The sequence below is a fragment of the Phaenicophaeus curvirostris genome, chromosome 27, assembly GCF_032191515.1.
Source record: "Phaenicophaeus curvirostris isolate KB17595 chromosome 27, BPBGC_Pcur_1.0, whole genome shotgun sequence".
NCBI lineage: Eukaryota > Metazoa > Chordata > Aves > Cuculiformes > Cuculidae > Phaenicophaeus > Phaenicophaeus curvirostris.
This window is the reverse complement of record NC_091418.1, coordinates 5,878,605-5,898,158: the sequence shown is the minus strand read 5'-3', so window position 1 is coordinate 5,898,158 and position 19,554 is coordinate 5,878,605. Positions and strand designations below refer to the sequence as shown.

General features: G+C 56.8%; 2 protein-coding genes across 3 annotated transcripts; both read right to left on the bottom strand.

The window, feature by feature from the left end:
• Positions 1 to 1,520: 1,520 nt before the first annotated feature.
• Positions 1,521 to 3,028, bottom strand: ADRA2B (adrenoceptor alpha 2B). The gene has a single exon (XM_069877398.1). The coding sequence runs from the start codon at positions 2,869 to 2,871 to the stop codon at positions 1,720 to 1,722; it is 1,152 nt and encodes a 383-aa protein (XP_069733499.1). The 5' UTR covers positions 2,872 to 3,028; the 3' UTR covers positions 1,521 to 1,719.
• A 1,680-nt stretch (positions 3,029 to 4,708) lies between these two features.
• Positions 4,709 to 19,493, bottom strand: ELMOD3 (ELMO domain containing 3). 2 transcript variants are annotated; one of them, XR_011339171.1, is made up of 11 exons: positions 18,053 to 18,195; positions 12,828 to 12,897; positions 12,443 to 12,505; positions 12,031 to 12,122; positions 11,698 to 11,821; positions 10,578 to 10,700; positions 8,420 to 8,550; positions 7,858 to 7,934; positions 7,565 to 7,692; positions 5,177 to 6,084; positions 4,709 to 5,043 (listed from the first exon to the last, which is right to left on the bottom strand). XR_011339171.1 is itself a non-coding variant. In XM_069877485.1 (11 exons), exons 2-11 carry the CDS (start codon positions 18,125 to 18,127, stop codon positions 5,879 to 5,881), a joined length of 1,089 nt encoding a protein of 362 aa, XP_069733586.1. In that variant the 5' UTR covers positions 18,128 to 18,130; positions 19,471 to 19,493; the 3' UTR covers positions 4,709 to 5,878. The 2 variants fall into 2 exon arrangements, 1 of the variants encoding a protein (XP_069733586.1); XM_069877485.1 differs by adding an exon at positions 19,471 to 19,493 and having other exon boundaries at positions 4,709 to 6,084; positions 18,053 to 18,130.
• Positions 19,494 to 19,554: the final 61 nt, after the last annotated feature.

The window sequence follows — 19,554 nt, the reverse complement described above, 5'->3', positions numbered from 1 at the left end:
CTTTAACGAACCAACACTAATTAAAAGCCCCAGAGCAAGCTGAGCCCGGGCCAGAACTCATCACACCTCACAGCATCCACCAAGCTCCCTTCCAAACCTTTCCATCCCAGTTCAAGGCAGCACCTTCATACTGGTCCCAGTTTGTGTCCTGAGCATCCCTGCTCCCTGCAGCTGGAAAGGTGAGAGGGGCTCAGGTATCAGCAATCAGTGGTTCTCGTTAATTACCTTCCTCTCAACGCTGGCCACGAAAAGAGGGCGATGATTGAGGCAGTGAGAATAAGCGCAGTGGCACAGCAGGATGGGGAGGAAACTCCTTTTTACCCTTTTTTTACCCCATTTTGCCCCATATGGCCATGCTGACCCCCTCTCCCCTCCCCAGCCCCTTGCCCAGCCCCACACAACCATGTCCAGCCCCACAGGACGATGTCCAGACCCATGGGACTATGTCTAGCCCCACACAACCACTTCCTGACCTGTAGGACCATGCTCAGTCCCACAGGACCATATTCAGCCCCATAGGACCATGTCCCAGCCCCATCGGACCATGCTGACCCCCAGCCCCATAAGGCTCTTCACCCCACAAGACCACACTCAGCCCCACATCAGCTGCCCCGTGCTGTGGGGCGTGCAGCGGGGTTGTCAGCAGGCTGTGACGCTGGAGCCTGGGAATGAGTCCAGTTGGATGCTGGGGCCATACTGGCGGGAGTCCAGTGGCTCGGCATGCACAGCCGCGTGGCCCCGGCCCCATTCACATGACCTCTCCCACCCCGAGCATCGTCCCAGCGTGGGGATGGGGACATGGCTGGGACACGACCAGGAATGGGGGCAGGAGAGCGGCCACACTGGGAAAGGGCAGCTGGGAAGCTCAGCTGGCTCTGGGATGGAGGGAGGAGAGGGCCCTGCAGTGGGGAAGGGAGGTGGGGTGGGGTAGGTCACTGTGCTGGCGTGGGTCACCATATGCTGGTGTGGGTCACTGTGTGTTGGTGTGGGTCATTGCATACTGGTGTGGGTCACCGCATACCAGCACAAGCCATGCTGGACCAGTATGGGTTACAAACCCCCAATGTGGGTCACAAGACCCTGGTGTGGGTCACAACCCCTTGGTGTGGGTCACAACCCCTTGGTGTGGGTCCCACCCCACACCCCCCCTTGCTCCCCACAGTGTGTCCCAAGGCACAACCCTATACGGGACCCTCCCTCCGCTGACCCCTCCCGTCTCCAGTGCTGGGCTCTGTCCCCGCATCTCCTTGGGTTGAATGACCCCGGGCTCAGTGCTGCAGCTCCCAAGATTCTTTTTGGGGGGGTTATTTGGGGTAGTTTTGTTTAATTATTGTTATTCCTCCTTTCCTGGGTGCAGCCAGAAATACCGGACCCCTCCAGACACTCTGTTCCCTGACTGCCGCGGACATTCCTCCAGTCACGGACCATGGCTCCTGTCCCCAGTGGTCCCCAGGGATGCGGGAAATGGAAAAAAAAAGTGACAAAAAATTACTTTCTTCTTATTACAAAATACTATTTATTGGTAAAAAGCCTCATGGGGAGGAAGAGAGGCTGGGATGCTAATGGGTTTGGGGACAATGTGGTGGCATCCCCTCCCTGGTTCCCAAAGAAGGGAGCCATCATCTCTTTGAGGGCTTCAACCCTCACCAAACCCATGGGAGGTGACCACAGGAGGAGGAGGAAGAGAAGGAGGAGGAGGAAGGGGGTGTGCGGAGCCCCTCACCATGGCGTCGGGGCATGGTGACGGCGGCAGAGGAGGCGTCGGAAAGCCTTGCGGAAGTCCTGGTTGAAGATGGTGTAGATGACAGGGTTGAGGGAGCTGTTGCAGTACCCGATCCAGAAGAAGAACTGGAAGACGCTGTCGGGGACCTTGCAGCGCTGAGGACAGACCGCGCCCAGGCTGTAGAGAAAGAAGAAGGGGAACCAGCAGAGGACGAAGGCCCCGATAACCACGGCCAAGATGAAGGTGAAACGTTTCTCCCGGTTGACCTGAGTCTTCCTCCTCCAAGGGTTCAATGCCGGCGGCCGATGAGCCAACACCACCCGCCCCGTCCCAATGGCCACGGTGTCCCTGGGGCATCCGCTGGGCTGTGGGGATGGTGCTGCCCCAGCGCTGGGCGACACTGGGGGCTCCTCCGGGCTCAGCAGCGAGGTCCTGTCTGCCGGCAGGGAGGTCCCTGGGGGATCCCTGCTGGCTGCGGTGGGAGTGGTGTTTGGTGGCGTCGATCCCTGTGGTTTGGTGGTGGAGGGATGGGAGCGGTGGCGGCGTTTGGCGATCAGGTAGATGCGCAGGTAGACGAGGATCATGATGAGGCACGGGGCAAAGAAAGAGCCGATGCTGGAGGAGAGGACATACCAAGCCTCCTCGTTGAGCTTGCACTGCGGTCGTTCCTCCGCCGTTGTCGTCTTCTCCCCCTTGTAGACCAAAGGTGGGAGGGAGATGGCAGCAGCGATGGTCCAGACTATGAAGATGCTGCACTTGATGCGCCGCGGCGTCCGCTTGGCGCTGTACTCGATGGCACGGCTGATGGACCAATAGCGGTCCAGGCTGATGGCACAGAGGTGAACGATGGAGGAGGTGCAGAAGAGCACATCCAACGCCAGGTAAATCTCACACCACGTCTTCTCGAAGTACCAGTAGCCCAGGAGCTCGTTGGCCAAGGAGAAGGGGATGATGAGGGTGGCCACCAAAATATCGGCGGCCGCCAAGGACACCAAGAAGAGATTCTGGGGTGCCTGCAGTGAGCGGCTGCTCAGCACGGCCATGATCACCAGGGCGTTACCAGTGATAGTGAAGAGCACCAGGAAGGTGATGGCAGTGGCGATGGCGGCGGTGGCTTGCACTGAGTACCCATGCTCGGGGCCTTCCATGGTCCGGCTGCCAGTGCTCAGCGCTGCCCCAGGGTGTGGGAGGACAAGGGGCTGGGGTGCTGGGGGACACTGGTGGCCCTCACCATGCTGCCCGCGGTCCCACTGCAACCGGTACACAGGGGCTGTGCTGCCTGCACCCTGAGTCCCCTGCCTACATCCCGATTCCCCTGCCTGCACCCCAATTCCCCTGCCCACACCCCCATTCCCCTGCCCACACCCCCATTCCCCTGCCTGCACTCGTCACTCCACTGCTTGCACCCCGATTTCCCTGCCCACATCCTTGCACGTACCCCTGAATCCCCTGAATCCCCTGCCCGCACTCCTGCCTTCCCTCCTGCCTTTCCCTGCCTGCCCCCCTCAATCCTCTGCCCGCACCCCTCATTCCACCGCTTGCACCCCGATTTCCCTGCCCACATCCTTGAGTCCACATCCCGCACCAAGCGCGCACCTCGATTCCCCTGCCCGCGCCCCTGGGTCCCCTGTTGCTTTTCCCTGCCTGCACCCCTAAATCCCCTGCCCTCACCCCTGACTACACTGCTCGCACCCCAATTTCCCACCCCACATCCCTGATTCCCCTGCCTGCACCTCTCAACCCTCTGCCCGCACCCCTAAATCCCCCACCCGCACCTCCGATTCCACTGCTTGCACCCAATTTCTCCTCCTCAAATCCCCGATCCTCCTCCCCGCACCCCTCAATCCACTGCCCGCACCCCAATTTCTCCTCCTCGAATCCCCGATTCCTCTCCCCGCACCCCTCAATCCACTGCCCGCATCCCCGATTCCAGTGCTCTCCCTCCACTTTCCCCTCCCCGCATCCCTCAACCCACCGCTCGCACCCCTCAATCCCCCGCCCGCACCCCCGATTCCCCTGCCCGCACCCCAGTTTTCCCTCCCCGCTCCTCTCCATCCCCTCCCCGGTTCCTCCGCCCTCCCTCTACCTGGAGTCCCGGTCCCGGTCCCCGCCGGTCCCGGTGCCGCTGCGCTCTGCGCTGCCCGGCGCCGCCCCCTCGGGTTTTTGGGGGGTGGGGGCTGAGCCACCGCCCCCGGGGCGGAACCGGGTGGCTGCGCGGGGGGATCGCGGCCGATGGCCCCTGGCACCTGCATCCCTCCCACCCTGGGACCTGCATCCCCCTCAGATTCTCGCATCCCATCCCTACTACCTTCTCCGGTACCCGCATCCCTCACTGCTACCTGCATCCCACCCTTCCTGGTACCCACGTCCTCCCTCAGCGCCCATCTCCCTTCTCCAGCTCCTCCGTCCCTTCTCCGATACCCACATCCCTCTCTCCCTAGGACCTGCATCCCACTCAGGCTGCTCCATCCCTTCCCTGGCACCCACACACCCTCTCCAGTACCCACAACGTTTCTCCCTCAGCACCTCCATCCACCCCTCCCTCAGCACCCACCTCCCTTGTCCAGCACCTCCATCCCTTCTCCATCACCCCTTATCCCTCCCTCCTGGGACTCCCTTCCCCTTTCCCACCCCTAATACCCCCCTCCCTGGTACCCGTGTTCTCCCCAGCACCCACACCCCTTTTCCAGCACCCATTTCACTCCTTCCTTGGAACTCCCTTCCTTCCCCTCTCTCCCCTCACCCCCTCCCTGGCCCTCTAGGAGGTGACAAAGGGGGGATCAGCCCAGCTGGGAGCTCCCTCTCCCCGTGCCAGAGCCGAGGCCCCACTCCCCTCAACCCCCCAAGGTGTTTTTCTTGCCCTCCCACTCTCCTCCTCCCCCCAAGGTGTTTTTCTTGCCCTCCCACACTCCTCCTCCCACACCTCCCAAGGGTTTATGCAAAAATTCAGCACAAAGACAGAAAAAAACTGGCACCAGGTGCTTTTTTTTCTCATTTATTGTTTGGTTTTTTTTCCCCACCAGGGGAAGCATTTTCCAGCTCCATTGCCATGAAGGCGATCGCCTTTTTGGAGAGAAGGGGACACCAAGCAGCCATAGGGGCCCTTGGGAACCGCTCTGCACTATCGTCGCTCCAGCTTCTCCTGTTCAGACACCTTTTATCTCCCACTCTGGGAATTCTTCCCCTTTTGCGGGATGGAGGCCTTTGGAGCATCCCAAGCCCCTGCTGGTGTCAGGCACGGAGCAGCCGTTACTGCTCCCAGGCATCACCTGCAGCCGGTGCCTCACTTGGATTCCATAACGGGGAAAAGACAGAGAGGGCTGGGAAAGGAGAGACTGTGGTGGGGAACAGCCCCTCTGCCTCTAGGAACTTGCAAGCCAAAATCCCATCTGCCCTGGAACAAGGTTTTCCTCAAACCAAGCAGACACAGAGGCTGGGAGGGGTTTTTCTTACCCTTCTTTGTGCTCTTCAGCTGCAAGGCAGAATCTGACCCTGGTTCTTCTTCTCCATAGCAGCTTTTCTGCTGCTGAGCCCCAGATTGGGTTCCCAGGCAGACCCCGCTCGGCCCTTTCTCTGTGCTGACCCTTGGATCCGACCATCAACACAAAACCAAATCTAGAGGTTCTAAACCCTCCTGACTGCTGCCTGAACCACGACGGCATCCAGGACCCCTGACCCCATGCTCTATCTCCACTCAGAGCAGCACTAAACTCTCCTGCTGGGGGTAAAGATGGATTTGAGACAGACACAATGCATTATCCCAGCCAGAAGTTGGTGACTCATAAACCCCACAGCTCTGCCACCTTTTCCACCTCTGCTCCAGGAGATTTCTTCCTGCAGAGGGTCAAATCCTGCAGCTCGGTCCTGGAGTGTCGAGTGATGTCAGCACTGCACCAGGACACTCACAGTGTGAGGGGGGAAGGAACAGGCTGCCCTTTTGGGGAATTCGGGAAAAAAATCACCTTAGAGGGAGCAAAAATCCACCCTGGGTTGTGTTCCAGGCTCCCAACTGGTCTCAGCATGGACCCAGACCCTTCTGAGGGCAGGAGTGACCTCCCACCACTCCACATCCACCACCTTGATCCACACGGCCCTTCCCGAGTCGGCATCCAGGCACCCCCAGAGAGCAGAGCATCAAGCAGAGCTCCCTGTGGCTCAGATCAGCCGGGCTTCTCCTTCCAGCTCAACTCTTGGATCGCAGATGCCCGTGAATGCGATTTCCTCACCGGCCTGGCTGCTGCTGCCGGATGCCAAGGGAAGGGACAGCTGTTGAAGACCACCGGCCACGGGGCTTTGGCTCACATAGGCCTCCAGGGATTTCAGGAGCTGCTTTGGTTTCTTTTTGGTGGAGAACTCCAGCTCTGGGAAGGTTGAATGGAAAAGCATGAGGACAGAGTGAGGTCCAGAGGGTGTTGCGGCTGCAGCATGCTCTAGGGCGAGATTTCGACCCACGTGTGGTGTTCATGGTGTTCCCTCGTGAACCAGGACAATGATGTGAGTCTGAAAAGCTCCTCGCCCAAAGCAAGCTCGCACCAGACTGAGCTCCCTGGAGATCCCTCCAGGAGGAGAAGCCCAGAAACAGCAGACTGAAGTGGAGCCTGGCACGACAGCTGGGACTCGTTGGAAGCGGGAGCCATTAGCACGGTGCAGCCACGTCAGGCTCCTCTGGAGTAAATAACTCCGCCGGCTCATTTAGCGCTAGCAAAAAGCTCAGCAGCTCCACTTACATCCATGCTGCCAACACCGCTTATGCAACCATGCTGTGGGATATAAGCCAGCCTGGAGCTGGGAACATCCCCATCCATCACCCACCAGGACACTGTGGGTGCTCCCATGGGTGCAGTCCAAGGGAAAACACCCCCTGGAGCACTCGGATCATGGAAACATGGAATGGTTTGGGTTGGAAGGGACCTCAAAGCCCACCCAGTCCCACCCCTGCCATGGGCACGGACGCCTCCCTCTGGATCCAGTTGCTCCAAGCCCCATCCAACCTGGCCTTGAGCCCCTCCAGGGATGGGGCAGCCACCACTGCTCTGGGCAACCTGGGCCAGGGCCTCCCCACCTTCATTGTGAAGAATTTCTCCCTAACGTCCAATCTAAATCTTCCCCCTTCCAAATTAAAGCCAATTCCCCTTGTCCTGTCCCTGCCCTCCCTGATCAAGAGCCCCTCCCCAGATTTCCTGCAGTCCCTTTCCATACTGGAAGCTGCTCTAAGGTCTCCCCAGAGCTTTCTCTTCTTCAGACTGAACAACCCCAACTCTCAGGCTGTTCTCATACAGGAGGTGCTCCAGCCCTTGGATCATTCCCATGGCCTCCTTTGGACTCGCTCCAACAGCTCCATGTCCTCCCTGTGCTGAGGACTCCAGAACTGGACACAGGGCTCCAGGTTTGGTCTCAGCAGAGCAGAGGGGCAGAATCCCCTCCCTGGCCCTGCTGGTCCCTCTGCTCTCGATGCAGCCCAGGACACGGTTGGTTTCTGGGCTGGGAGCCCACATTGCAGCTCATATTGAGCTTCTCCTCCCCCAGTACCCCAGGTCCTTCTCCTCCGGGCTGCTCCTAACCCATTCCCTGCCCAGGCTGGATTTGTGCTGGGATTGCCCCAACCCAGGTGTAAGACTTTGCCCTTGGCTTGGCTGAACCTCAGGTATTGAAAATCCTCATGTAAAGGTTAAAAGGTTGGACCCTGCTGGGGTTTGAATCCCTTGGGATTGGGCTCCGTAGGCCATGAAGGCGCTGAAAGTGTTGGGTTTGTCCTCTGGACCTGTTATTTTCCTTGGATGGGGAAGGGGGAGAAATGCATCCTTAAGGAGGAAGGTGGATGGGGAAGGAGGGAAAACGCACCCTGAAGGACGAAGCCGGAGTCGGCAATGGTCTTGTGCTGCCTTTTCCAGAGGCGATACAGCTGGAGGAAGGTCGCCACGTAGAGGTCGTTCAGCAGAGTGATGACCTGCTGCCTGCGGTTGCACTCCCTGGAATGGGCGGAGAGGAGCTGAGCCAAGGGAGGTGCCATCCCAGCAGCCAAGGGAGCCACTGGGAAGGGACTCTGCTCAACGTGAACCAGCATCTAACACTGTTTGAGACCTCCAAACCCACTTCAGCCCAGCTACGGAGCTGTCAGCTGCTCTGGACCTCACCTGGAGAGACATTCCTCCCTCAGGGCCTGGATGACGAGGCGGGTGATGTTCACAGACATGAGGCAGAAGGGGAAACTCTGCAAGAGAATGAGCATTACCTGGCTCACATGGTACCTTGATGACAATTCCAGCCCTTTCATGCCGCATCCGTGCAGCCCCAAACCCATGGGATGGCAGAGATCCATGGAGCAGGGTAATACTGCTACAGATACAGGCTTAGATGGATGCCGTGGTCAAGCCAAGCTTATATCCAGGCTTAAACCCAACCACACCTGAGACCGAACTGCCAAGTTTCAGGAGACAGCCTCCACTCACTCCCATTTTCACACCCTTGCTGCTCTCTGTCCACTTCTCCAGCCCTTTTAGCCTGCACATGTTCAGCTCTAAGCCAGGATCCCGGGAGCAATGTTCTGCTCTCCACCAGGATGCTAAATTATCATTCCTAGAACACAGCCAACACCTGGAATTTGGCTCCAGGCTCTGTGTGAAGCCTGGAAGGGATCACCTTCTTCCCCTGACCAGCGCGAGGGGCAATAAACAGAAAAATGGAGGAAGCACGTGCCTGGGTTTCGTGCTGGGATAACTTGAAAATTTCCAGAGCCAGAGGCAGCGTCCGGGCATCCATGACGAAGTAGAGCAACTGCATCAAGCCCAGCATTCCTGTCCCTCGCAGGTCGGTCCCGGGATCCACACCTGGAAGGGCGTAAGAGCCCACTGAAGCAAGATACGGCACTGAGTTGCACTACGGCCACCACCCCGTTTCCGTGGGCTGTTTGTACCCTGTTTCAAGGGCAGAGAAAACCCAGGAATCACATCCTCAGGGAAAACTCTAAGGGAATTCCCCTAACTGGAGCCCAATGGGTGCCACAGTCTCTTTCATGTGGGCACTAAGAAGTCCTTGCTCTCCCACCTACCACAGAATCATGGAATCATTGAGGCTGGAAAAGCCCTCTAAGCTCATCCAGTCCTACCATCAGCCCAGCCCCACCATCCTGCAAAACCATGTCCTGAAGTGCCACATTCACAGGTTTTTTGAACCCCTCCAGGGATGAAGACCTCGTCACTGCCCTGGGCAGCCCAATCCAGTGCTTCGCCACTCAGCCAGTAAAGACTTTTTTCCCCAATATCCAATGTAAACCTCCCCTGGGGCAACTTGAGGCCATCTCATCTCATCTCATCTCATCACTTGGAAGCAGAGCCCAGCAACCACTTCACTACAACCTCCTTTCAGAAGCTGCAGAGCGTGATGAGGTCTCCCCTCAGCCTCCTCTTCTCCAGGCTGAACAGCCCCAGGTTCCTCAGCCACTCCCAGAACCCCTGGGCTCCAGCCCCTTCCCCAGCTCCGTTTCCTTCTCCAGACGCGCCCCAGCACCTCAATGTCCTTCTTGGAGTGAGGGGCCCAAAACTGAACCCAGGATTTCAGATGTGGCCTCACCGTGGACCCAGCCTGTCTAGATCCCTCTTCAGAGCCTATCAAGCAAATCCACACTCCCACCCAATCTGGTGTCACCTCCAAACTGACAGATGGAGCACTTGACCCCCTCATCCAGAACATGGATAAAGGTATAAAACAGGACTGGCCCCAACGCCGAGCCCCAGGGACACCACTTGGGATTGGCTGCCAACAGGATTCACCTCCGTTCACCATAGCTCTCTGAGCTTGGCCATCCAGGAAGTTCCTGTCTAAGTTATGGGCTACCAGTTTCTCTAGGAGAACACTGTGGGATATGCTGTCAAAGGCTTTACTGAAATCAAGCTGGATAACTTCTACTGCCTTTCCCTTATTCCACAGCCTCCCCAGGAACCAGAATCTCTGAGCTCTGCCCACCCCAGGGCTGGTTAATCAGCGCTTACACCCAGACGTGCACCAGGACAGAGCAGCAGGAGCTGCTCTGCTCCAAACGAGCGTTCTACGGATGCATTAAAACCTGGTCAATTTAACACACGAGTCAACCAGTCTGGAACTCCAGCGAGGCCACTGGTGATGGCGTTAATCGCACTGTTTTCCTGACCATGGCTTTAGTGACAGAGCCCTGACCTACTCTGCAGTAATGAACAGGGTGACGGCTCATTAGCCACAGAGATCGCTGGCTAACAAAGACCATTAATGGTCCAGGTAAAGCAATATCAACAACAGTGGGAGTGGGGACTGGGGTTTTCCAGATCTTGTGTGGTAGTGGAAGTTGGCTATGGCCACAACAGGTTGGCTATGGAACCAGGACACAGCATCAGGACAGCTTTGCAGAGTATCTATACCCATGATCAGTTGAAGAAGGGTCTGGAGGGCAAATCTTGCGAGGAGTGGCTGGGTGAACTGGAATAGGATGAGAGGGAATGGCCTCAGGCTGTGCCAGGGGAGGATTAGGCTGGATTTTGGGAAAAACTCCTCCCCTGAAACGGCCAGAAGCATTAGACCAGGCTGCCCAGGGAAGTGGTAGAGTCCCCATCCCTGCAGGAGTTTAAAAGCCATATGGAGATGTGGTATTTAGGGATGGATTTGGCAGTGCTCGGTTTATGGGTAGGCTCAATGACCTTAAAAATCTTTTCCAACCTAAACAATCCCAAGAAACAGCAACAGGGAAAGCAATTGCATGAAGGGAGAGGGAATGAGCAGTAAACCCTCCTCGCTGCCTCTGGATCCCATCTCCAGAGGAGGGAATGGGACCAGTGCAACCTCTCTCGGCAAAGCCTTGCCCCAGAGCTCTCCCCCTCTGCCCTACCTTGGAAGCCGAGCTCTTCCCAGTGCGCTCCATACCGCGGGCAGCCCAGCTGGGTGCAGGTCAGCTTCCTGTAAATGGTCTGCAGGATTCTCATGTGCACTTGCTCATTATCATCCAAACCACCTGGAGGAGAGAAAACGCCTGTCAGCACCTGAAAAAACATTCCCAGGCACCTATAAACACCCCTCAGCACCTAAAAATGGCTTCCCAACGCCCCTTGGTGCCTATAAGCCAGCCCCATTGCACCTAAGAATGGAACCCCAGCACCTAAAAATGCCCCTTGGTTCCTAAAAATGGCCCCTCAGCACCAAAAAAACAACCCTTGGCACGCAGAAATGGTTCTTCACCACATAAAACCAGACTCTTGGTGCCTAAAAACCCATCCCCTCGGCACCCAAATGCAACACCCCAGAACCTAAAAAACACCCCACAGCGCTCCAAAAATGCTCCCCCTGTACCTAAAACCCTGGCATCCAAAAAATGCCCCTTAGTGCCTAAAAATGGCCCCAGCACTTAAAAAACCCCAAACCCTGGTGCCCAAAAACGGTTCCTCAGAACCTAAAAACAGACACTTGACTCCTAAAAAATGCTCCACAGTGCCTAAAAATGGCCCCAGCACTTAAAAAATGGCCCTTGGTGCCTAAAAACAGCCCCCGGAACCTAAAAAAATGCCCATAGTGCCTAAAACCAGCCCCTGGCACCTCAAATCAGCTGAGGGAACCCCAACCAAACACAAAGCATGGGCGAGGCATTTCCATGCGTTCAGCACGCGCAATTCACTGTGAGACAGGTGGACAACACCGTGGGACAGCCAGGAACAACACCCAGCACGCTGAGTTAGCAGGAGGATTTACCTCTGGTTTGATTTGGTCATGGAATGAGGAGCAGGAAAGGCTGCGGTGCTGTGGCAAGGTGTGCACGTAGAATGGCTACTGTGGCAGGATAGAAATGGATCAGAAAATCCATCACTGCCTCCTAAAAGTGAGGAGATGAGCAGCAGGGAGCAAAAGAGATGGAGAACTTCGGGACAAGGAGCTGCCAGGGATGAGCGAGCAGGGCCCCTGCCCTTTTCCAAGCCCCCTTGCAGTGTTTTCCAAGGAAAGCCAGAGGGGAAACTCACATTGTGCCATGGCCAGCGCCAGGTCCCGCTCTCCCTGCAGCTGTGCGTGGAGCCGGGGAGGGCCGAAGAAGTAGTGAAGCAGAGCAGCCAAGCCTTGCCTGCGCACCGTCACCTGCACCTTCTTCTGCAGAGGAGAAAACACAGAGAAATGCTCCAGGTTGAGCCCTCAAGGAATCAGGCAGGAGGAAAACCCATGGGGAAGCCAGGAGGGATGAGATTACAGGAAGAGTCAAGAAAGAGAGGAAGGAGAGGAGCTTCTTCGGCCACATTACCCACTCCTACTTACTAAAACTACCCCCGAGAGAGGGTGAGAACGCAGGGCCCTGCCCGTACCCTGCACTCGGAGAGGTCGGCTGTCTGGAAGTACTGCAACGCTTCATTGAAGGAGATCGGGGCTGCGGCACTGGCCAATGTTGCCCCCAGCCCTGCGAGGAAGCAGAGAATGGGGTTAACCCCCACTTCCCTCCCCCCAGCTTCCCAGTGCTGCAATGAGCTCCTGCCTCAAGCCAGAGCAACTGTCCCAGTGCAGGGAACTCATTCCTAGTTCGTGGTACCAAAACAAGATCCCACCTCACCCCAGAGCAACTGTTGCAGCACTGGGTGCTCACTCCCAGCCTCCCAGTGCTGCAACGAGCTCTTGCCTCATCCCAGAGAAGACATTCCAGGGACCCAGGCCCCTTCCCTGGCTCCCTATCCCACTCCTGAACTACCCCTCTTACCACAGCACCCCTGGCGTCAGCTGTACCTGACTGGATCTCTTCCACAGCCTCCCATTCCTCCTGGGCTCGCCGCAGCTCCTCGCTGAGCTCTGCCAAAGGAAAGGTACAAGGCGGTGGGGATCAGCTAGGAGATCCAGAATGGGCTCCCTTCCCCCAGCCCTGCTCAGGACATCCCAGAGCAGGATTTCCCTTTCCCTATGGAAAAACCCCGTCTGGAGTCCCCTGAAGAGCTGCAAGGTTTCTCCTTAGCAGGAGCAGGACACAGCAACGCGAAGGCTTTGCCAAGCCAGAGCTGCGTGGATTTGCCTGTGAGCCCAGTGCTGGGTTCCTTGGGCTCCATTCCAGTTTTCTAGGTGTTTTTCCCACTGGGAAGTGATGAGCTCAATGGGAAGAGTCAGAGAAAAAGCTTACCAGCACCCACAGGCTGCTCCACGCTCTGCACAAGCGCCTGCAGGAGGCCATTCTGTCCCAAAGTCGAGATCTGAGCAGGGGTAGAGAGACACAACCATTGCCCACCAGAACAGACCCAAAAAAACAACTGCTCCCCAGGGAGGCAGCTCCAAAATCCTGAGATTTTCCCTCAGGGAACCAACCCCATCCTCCACTCGTGTGCCTGGCAGCTAAGCCAGCAACATCGGTTTTTTGGGGTTTTTTTTTGGTGACATCCAGCAGCAGGACAGTGAGTACTGCAGTGGGGTGACCACTTGTGGCAGTGGGGCGCTTGCTGGAGCTGGAGAAAGCCCAGGAAAACCCAGGAGGGAGTGGGGCAGGCAGCTCCTGGCAACCGGGAGTAGCTGTTCCCCCACGGTGCCTGACGGAGCGGGGCAGCCCCGGCGGATACCGTGGGAGATTTAAACGGCCCCTAGATAGTACCGTGAACAGGAGCGTGGCACCAGGTGCGGGTGTGTTAGAAAAACAGGGCAGTTTGAGCAGCAGTTTAAGCGGGCAGGGCGAGCAGGGAGGGTGAAGAGTGGGGCTGGAGGCCGGCCAGAAGGGACTGAGGACCATGGTGGACACCCAGCATAAAATTAAGGCTGCTCCAGGTGTTGCACCATCCAGGATTGATGCAGCCACCCAGACAAAGCGTCAGCGGGTACAGGCAGCCATCCAGACACTGGGCTGCAGGGAATGCCCCCCTCCCACATGGACTCACACCACCGGTACTGACTTCACTTGTGGAAGCTGTGCTTGGGTGGGGGAACTCCTCCACTTGGCGTCAGAGCTAAGGGAGGAAGCAATTAGACTGAGGACCATTAGGGAGTGTGAGAAGGAGACAGACCACTAGAGCAACACCCTATGCTCCCTCTCACAAACTAAGCAGGCAGCCAGAGCGAGCACAGTTGAGAATTCCTCATCCACTAAATATAAGATTGAGGAGAAAAAAGACAGGGAATGGCAGCAAGTTCCTGCCCAGCAGATAAAGTGTGCTGTCCCCATTCAGATGTCAAACTCCCAGGTTCCCTTCCAGAAGAGATACGAAGCGCCGCAAGTGGAATCAAATTCCAAAGAGGAGGAGGATGGCTCCTGCAGCCTAGAAACATCCCCTAGGCTGCGACATCCTCAAATGACCATCAAAACAACCTCTGAGAAAAAGAAGAGTGATTGTCTTGGGGGATCCAGACGATATCCAGAAGAGGAAGTTGAGGGCAATTAAGAGGGACTTCAGGGCTCGGGGGCACAAGTAGTGTTTACCTCCACCATTCCATCAACAAGGAACAAAGAGGGAGAGAGCAAGAAAAAAACAGTCAATTAATACCTGGCTCCAAACCTGGTGTGAGGAGCAAAACTTTAGGTTCTTTGATCATGGACTTGCCTATACACCTCCAGGCTTCCTTACCAGGGATGGGACACGCTTGTCTCCTAGGGGTACAAAATTCCTGACCAAAAATCTAGCAGGGCTCATTAACAAAGCTTTAAATCAGTTGTGAAGGGAGAGGGGGATGAAGCCAGGCTAGACAGGAGTGAGCCTGAGAGATTGTGCACTGGCAAGGACCTCCAGTGTATCAGCCCAGAGCGAGCGGGGGCAAGTATTCCTCGTGATGGAAAAGATGTAATTGGCACTGATGGGTTATATAATCCAAGGACCAGCCATTTGGGAATGAACACTATTCCCTTTATGAGAGCTGAGGCATTAACAGCCCAACTGAAACGCATCTACACCAGTGCACGCAGCATGGGCAATAAGAAGGAGGAGTTGGAAGCTATTATAGGGCAAGGAAACAATGACATAGTTGCCATCACAGAAACATGGTGGGACGACTCGTACAACTGAAGTGCTGCTATGGAGGGGTATAAACTCTCCAGGCAGGACAGGAAAGGTAGGAGAGGTGGTGGGGTAACCCTCTATGTTCAAGAGTACTTTGATACCCTCGAGCTCGATTATGGTGATGACAGGATTGAGTGTCTGTGGGTAAAAAACAGGAGAAGCCCACAAGAAGGCAGATGTTTTGATGGGACCTAGCCAAGAAGAAGTAGCTGACGAGCTCTTCTACAAACAACTGGGAGAAGTCTCAAGATCGCTAGCCCTTGCCCTTGCAGGAGACTTTCATCTACCAGATATCTGCTGGAAGTACAATACAGCAGAGAGGAAGCAGTCTAGGAGGTTCCTGGAGTGTGTGGAAGACAACTTCCTCACACAACTGGTGAGCGAACCAACAAGGCAAGGCACCCTCCTGGGCCTGCTGTTTGTGAACAGAGAAGGCCTTGCAGGGGAGGTGATGGTTGGATGATGACTAGGGCAAGGCAATCATGAGATGATAGGTTTTTCAATTCTAGGCAAGGTGAGGAAGGAGGTTAGCAGAATGGCCACCTTAAACTTCCAGGGGGCTGACGTCAGACTGTTCAGAAGGCTGGTTGATAGTCCCATGGGACACAGTCCTTAAGGGCAAGGGAGCCCATGAGGGCTGGGTGCTCTTCAAAAAGGAAATCCTGGCACCGCAGGAGCAAGCCATTCCCATGTGCCAGAAAACGAGCCGTAGGGGAAAAAAAACCAGCTTGGTTGAGCAGGGACATATGGGTGTACATCAAAAAGAAGAGGAATGTCTATGAACTTTGGAAGAAGGGACAAGCGTCTTGGGTGGACTGCAGCGAGGAAGTGAGATCATGCAGAGGAAAAATCAGGAGTGCTGAAGCCCAACTAGAGCTTAGACTGGCCAATTTGGTGAATGATAATAAAATACTTCTATAAATACATCAATAGAAAAAGGAGGACCAGGGATAATATTCAGTCTTTATAGGATGCAAAGGGAACAACTGTGATAAAGAATGGGGACAAGGCTGAGGTACTTAATGCCTCCTTTCCCTCAGTCTTTAATTGTAAAGAAAGTTGTTCCGTCTATGTACAAATCCAGGAGCTAGAGGAGCAAAATGAGGCTGCCATGATCCAAGAGGAGGTGGTCAGAGCCTTGCTAGCCCGACTAGACACCCACAAGTCTATGGGGCCGGATGGGATTCATCCAAGGGTATTGAAGGAGCTGGCGGATGTGCCGGCCAGACCGCTTTCCATCATCTTCCAGCAGTCCTGGAAGACTGGGGAAGTCCCACTGGACTGGAGGCTGATGTTGTGCCCATCTACAAGAAGGGTCGCAGGGAGGATCCAGGGAACTCCAGGCCTCTCAGTCCGACCTCAGTGCCAGGGAAAGTCATGGAGCAGGTGATCTTGAGTGCTATCATGAAGCACATGCAAGAGAACCGGGGGATCAGGCCCAGTCAACACGGGTTCACAAAAGGCAGGTCTTGCCAAACTAACCTGATCGCCTTCTATGACAAAGTGACTCGGCTGCTGGATGAGGGAAAGGCTGTGGATGTATCTTCCTGGACTTGAGTAAAGCCTTTGTCATGGTTTCTCACAGCATTCTGCTTGAGAAACTGTCACCTCTGGCCTGGACAGGCGCACACTCTCCGGGGTGGAAAACTGGTTGGATGGCCGGGCCCAGAGAGTGGTGGGAAATGGAGTTAACTCCAGCTGGAGGCCAGTGACAAGTGGTGTCCCCAGGGGTTAGTGCTGGGTCCAGCCCTGTTCAATGTCTTTATCAATGACCTGGATGAAGGCATCGAGTGCACCCTGAGCAAGTTTGTGGATGACACTAAGCTGGGTGGAAGCTGGACCTGCTGGAGGGTCAGGAGGCTCCAAAGGGATCTGAACAGGCTGGATCCATGGGCAGAGACCATTGACAGGAGGTTTAACAAGGCCAAATGCCGGGTCCTGCCCTTGGGGCACAACAACCCTGAGCAGCTACAGACTAGGAGTAGTCTGGCTGGAAACTGCCTGGAGGAGAAGGACCTGGGGGGGTTGGTTGACAGAGACTGAATATGAGCCAGCAGTGGCCCAGGGGGCCAAGAAGGCCAATGGCATCTTGGCTTCAATCAGAAACGGTGTGACCAGCAGGTCCAGGGAGGTTCTTCTCCCTCTAGACTCGGCACTAGTGACACTGCTCCTTGAATCCTGTGTTCAGTTCTGGCTCCTCACTACAAGAAGGATGTTGAGGCTCTGGAGCGAGACCAGAGAAGAGCAACGAAGCTGGGGAAGGGGCTGGAGAACAAGGATTACGAGGAGCGGCTGAGAGAGCTGGGGGTGTTCAGCCTGGAGAAGAGGAGGCTGAGGGGAGGCCTCATTGCTCTCTACAACTCCCTGAAAGGAGGTTGTGGAGAGGAGGGAGCTGGGCTCTTCTCCCAAGGGACAGGGGACAGGACAAGAGGGAATGGCCTCAAGCTCCACCAGGGGAGGTTCAGGCTGGACATCAGGAAAAAATTTCTTACGGAAAGGGTCACTGTGCACTGGCAGAGGCTGCCCAGGGAGGGGGTTGAGTCACCTTCCCTGAAGGAGTTTAAAGGACGGGTCGATGAGGTGCTCAGGGACACGGTTTAGTGGCAGATAGGAATGACTTGACTTGATGATCCAAGAGGTCTTTTCCAACCTGGTGATTCTATGATTCCAGTCAGCTGGAAGGGTGGGAAAGAGCTCAGAGCTATTTGGACATGGTTTCAAAGAATCACCAGGTTGGAAAACACCCAGTGGATCATCGAGTCCAACCATTCCCATCAATCACTAAACCATGTCCCTCAGCACCTCATCCACCTAACCTTTAAAGGCCTCCAGGGAAGGTGACTCAACCCCCTCCCTGGGCAGCCTCTGCCAGTGCCCAGTGACCCTTTCCCTTAAAACTTTTTTCCTAATGTCCATCCTGAACCTCCCCTGGTGGAGTTTGAGGCCATTCCCTCTCGTCCTGTCCCCTGTCACCTGGGAGAAGAGCCCAGCTCCCTCCTCTCCGCAACCTCCTTTCAGGGAGTTGGAGAGAGCAATGAGGTCTCCCCTCAGCCTCCTCTTCTCCAGGCTAAACACCCCCAGCTCTCTCAGACGCTCCTCGCAATCCTTGTTCTCCAGCCCCCTCACCAGCTTCGTTGCTCTTCTCTGGACTCGCTCCGGAGCCTCAACATCCTTCTTGTGGTGAGGGGCCCAGGTTTGTGTCCCATTACCAGCTCAGGTGATGGACAGATCACTTTTTGTACCCCAAGAGGTCTATTTTTTACGGACACAAATGGAGAAACTAAGCGGTATTAGGGGATTGGGGTGTCTGACACTGAGGGGTGTGAGCCCAGGGGCACAGCAAGGGGCAGAGATCAGGCCTGACACGCACAGGGAGCAACTTGCCAGGTAGGGGGAATCGCTGCTGCTCCTCCAGCTGCTCCGAGCCCCTGGTGCCTTTGCTCATGCCCTGTGGGGAAGAAGGTGGAAGGCATAGCAGAGCCTTAGGTGGCTGAGTTGGGACACCCTGCTGTGCGACACCCACTCCAGCCCCTCAGGGACCTCCCCAGCGCCTCAGGAACCTCTCAGGGATCTTCCAGCCCTTCTGCCCCTCAGGGACACCTCCTGCTCCTCAAGGAGCCACAGCTCTTACCCTCCTTCCCCTCTTGGACCCCCCCAGCTCCTCAGAGCCTACTCTACCCCTCAGAGACCCCCAAGACTTTCCACTCCTGTCCCTTCCCTCCCTCTCCCCTCAGTCCCTCGGGGCCCCCTCAGAACCCCTCTGGCCCATCAGAACCTCCCCAGAACACCCCAGCCGTCAGGGACCTCTCAGAGATTGCCTGCACCTGCCCCTCTGGAACCCCCTCCTGCCTCTCAAAGGACCCCCAGCCCTTCCCCACCTTCACCTCTGGGAGCTTCCAGCCCCTCAGAGGCCCTCCTGCCCCTCAGAGATCCCTACAGGGACCTCCCAACACTTCCCTGCCCTGCACCTCAGAGCCCCTCAAGGACTCCCCCAGAGTCCCCCTCCTGCCTCTTAGGGACACCTCAGAGCTCCCTCAGGCCCTCAGGGACCATACAAAGACCTCCCAGCACTTTCCTCCTCCTCCTCAGGGGCACCTTGGAGCCTCCCCTGCCCCTCAAGGACTCCTCAGGGACCTCCCTCTAGCCCCTCATGTGCCCCCCAGCCCCTTGGGGACCCGTCAGAAACTCCTCGGAGATCTTGCAACTCTTCCCCTCTGCCCCTCAGAGCCCCCACTGACACTCAGGGACCCCTGCGTGCCCCTCAGAGCTCCCCTCGCCCCTTAGGGACCTCTCAGAACCCCTTCCCCCTTAGAGACCTCCCCCGTGCCTCAGGGACCCCTAAGAATCACACTATCCCACCCCCACCCCAGTCCCTCAGAGCTCCCCTGTGCCCCTCAGAACCCCTCTAGCACCTCAGGGACCCTCCAGAGCCTTCCTGAGCCCCTCATGCACCCCCACATCCCTTCAGAGCCCCCCCAGCCCCTCAGGACCCACCCTGTGCCCCTCAGAGCTCCGCACCCCCCTCAGAGCCCCTCCTGCCCCTCAGCAACCCCCAAGCCCTTCCCTTCCTGCCCCCCCTCAGCCCCTCAAGGCCTCCTCTGAGCCCCCTGCCCCTCAGAACCCCTCCAGCCCCTCAGGGACCCTCCAGAGCCCCCCTGTGCTCCTCATGCCCCGATCCAATCCCTCAAAGCACCCACCCCCACGCCTCTGAGAATCCCTCCGGCCCCTCAGATGCCCCGCGGGCCCCTCATGGATCCCCAGGCCTTTCCCCTCTGTCTCCGCGCCCACCGGAGCCGCTAGGCCCCGCCGGCCCCGCCGCTCCGTGCACTACGCATGCGCGGCCGCGGGGCGCACCGGGAGCTGTAGTCCTGG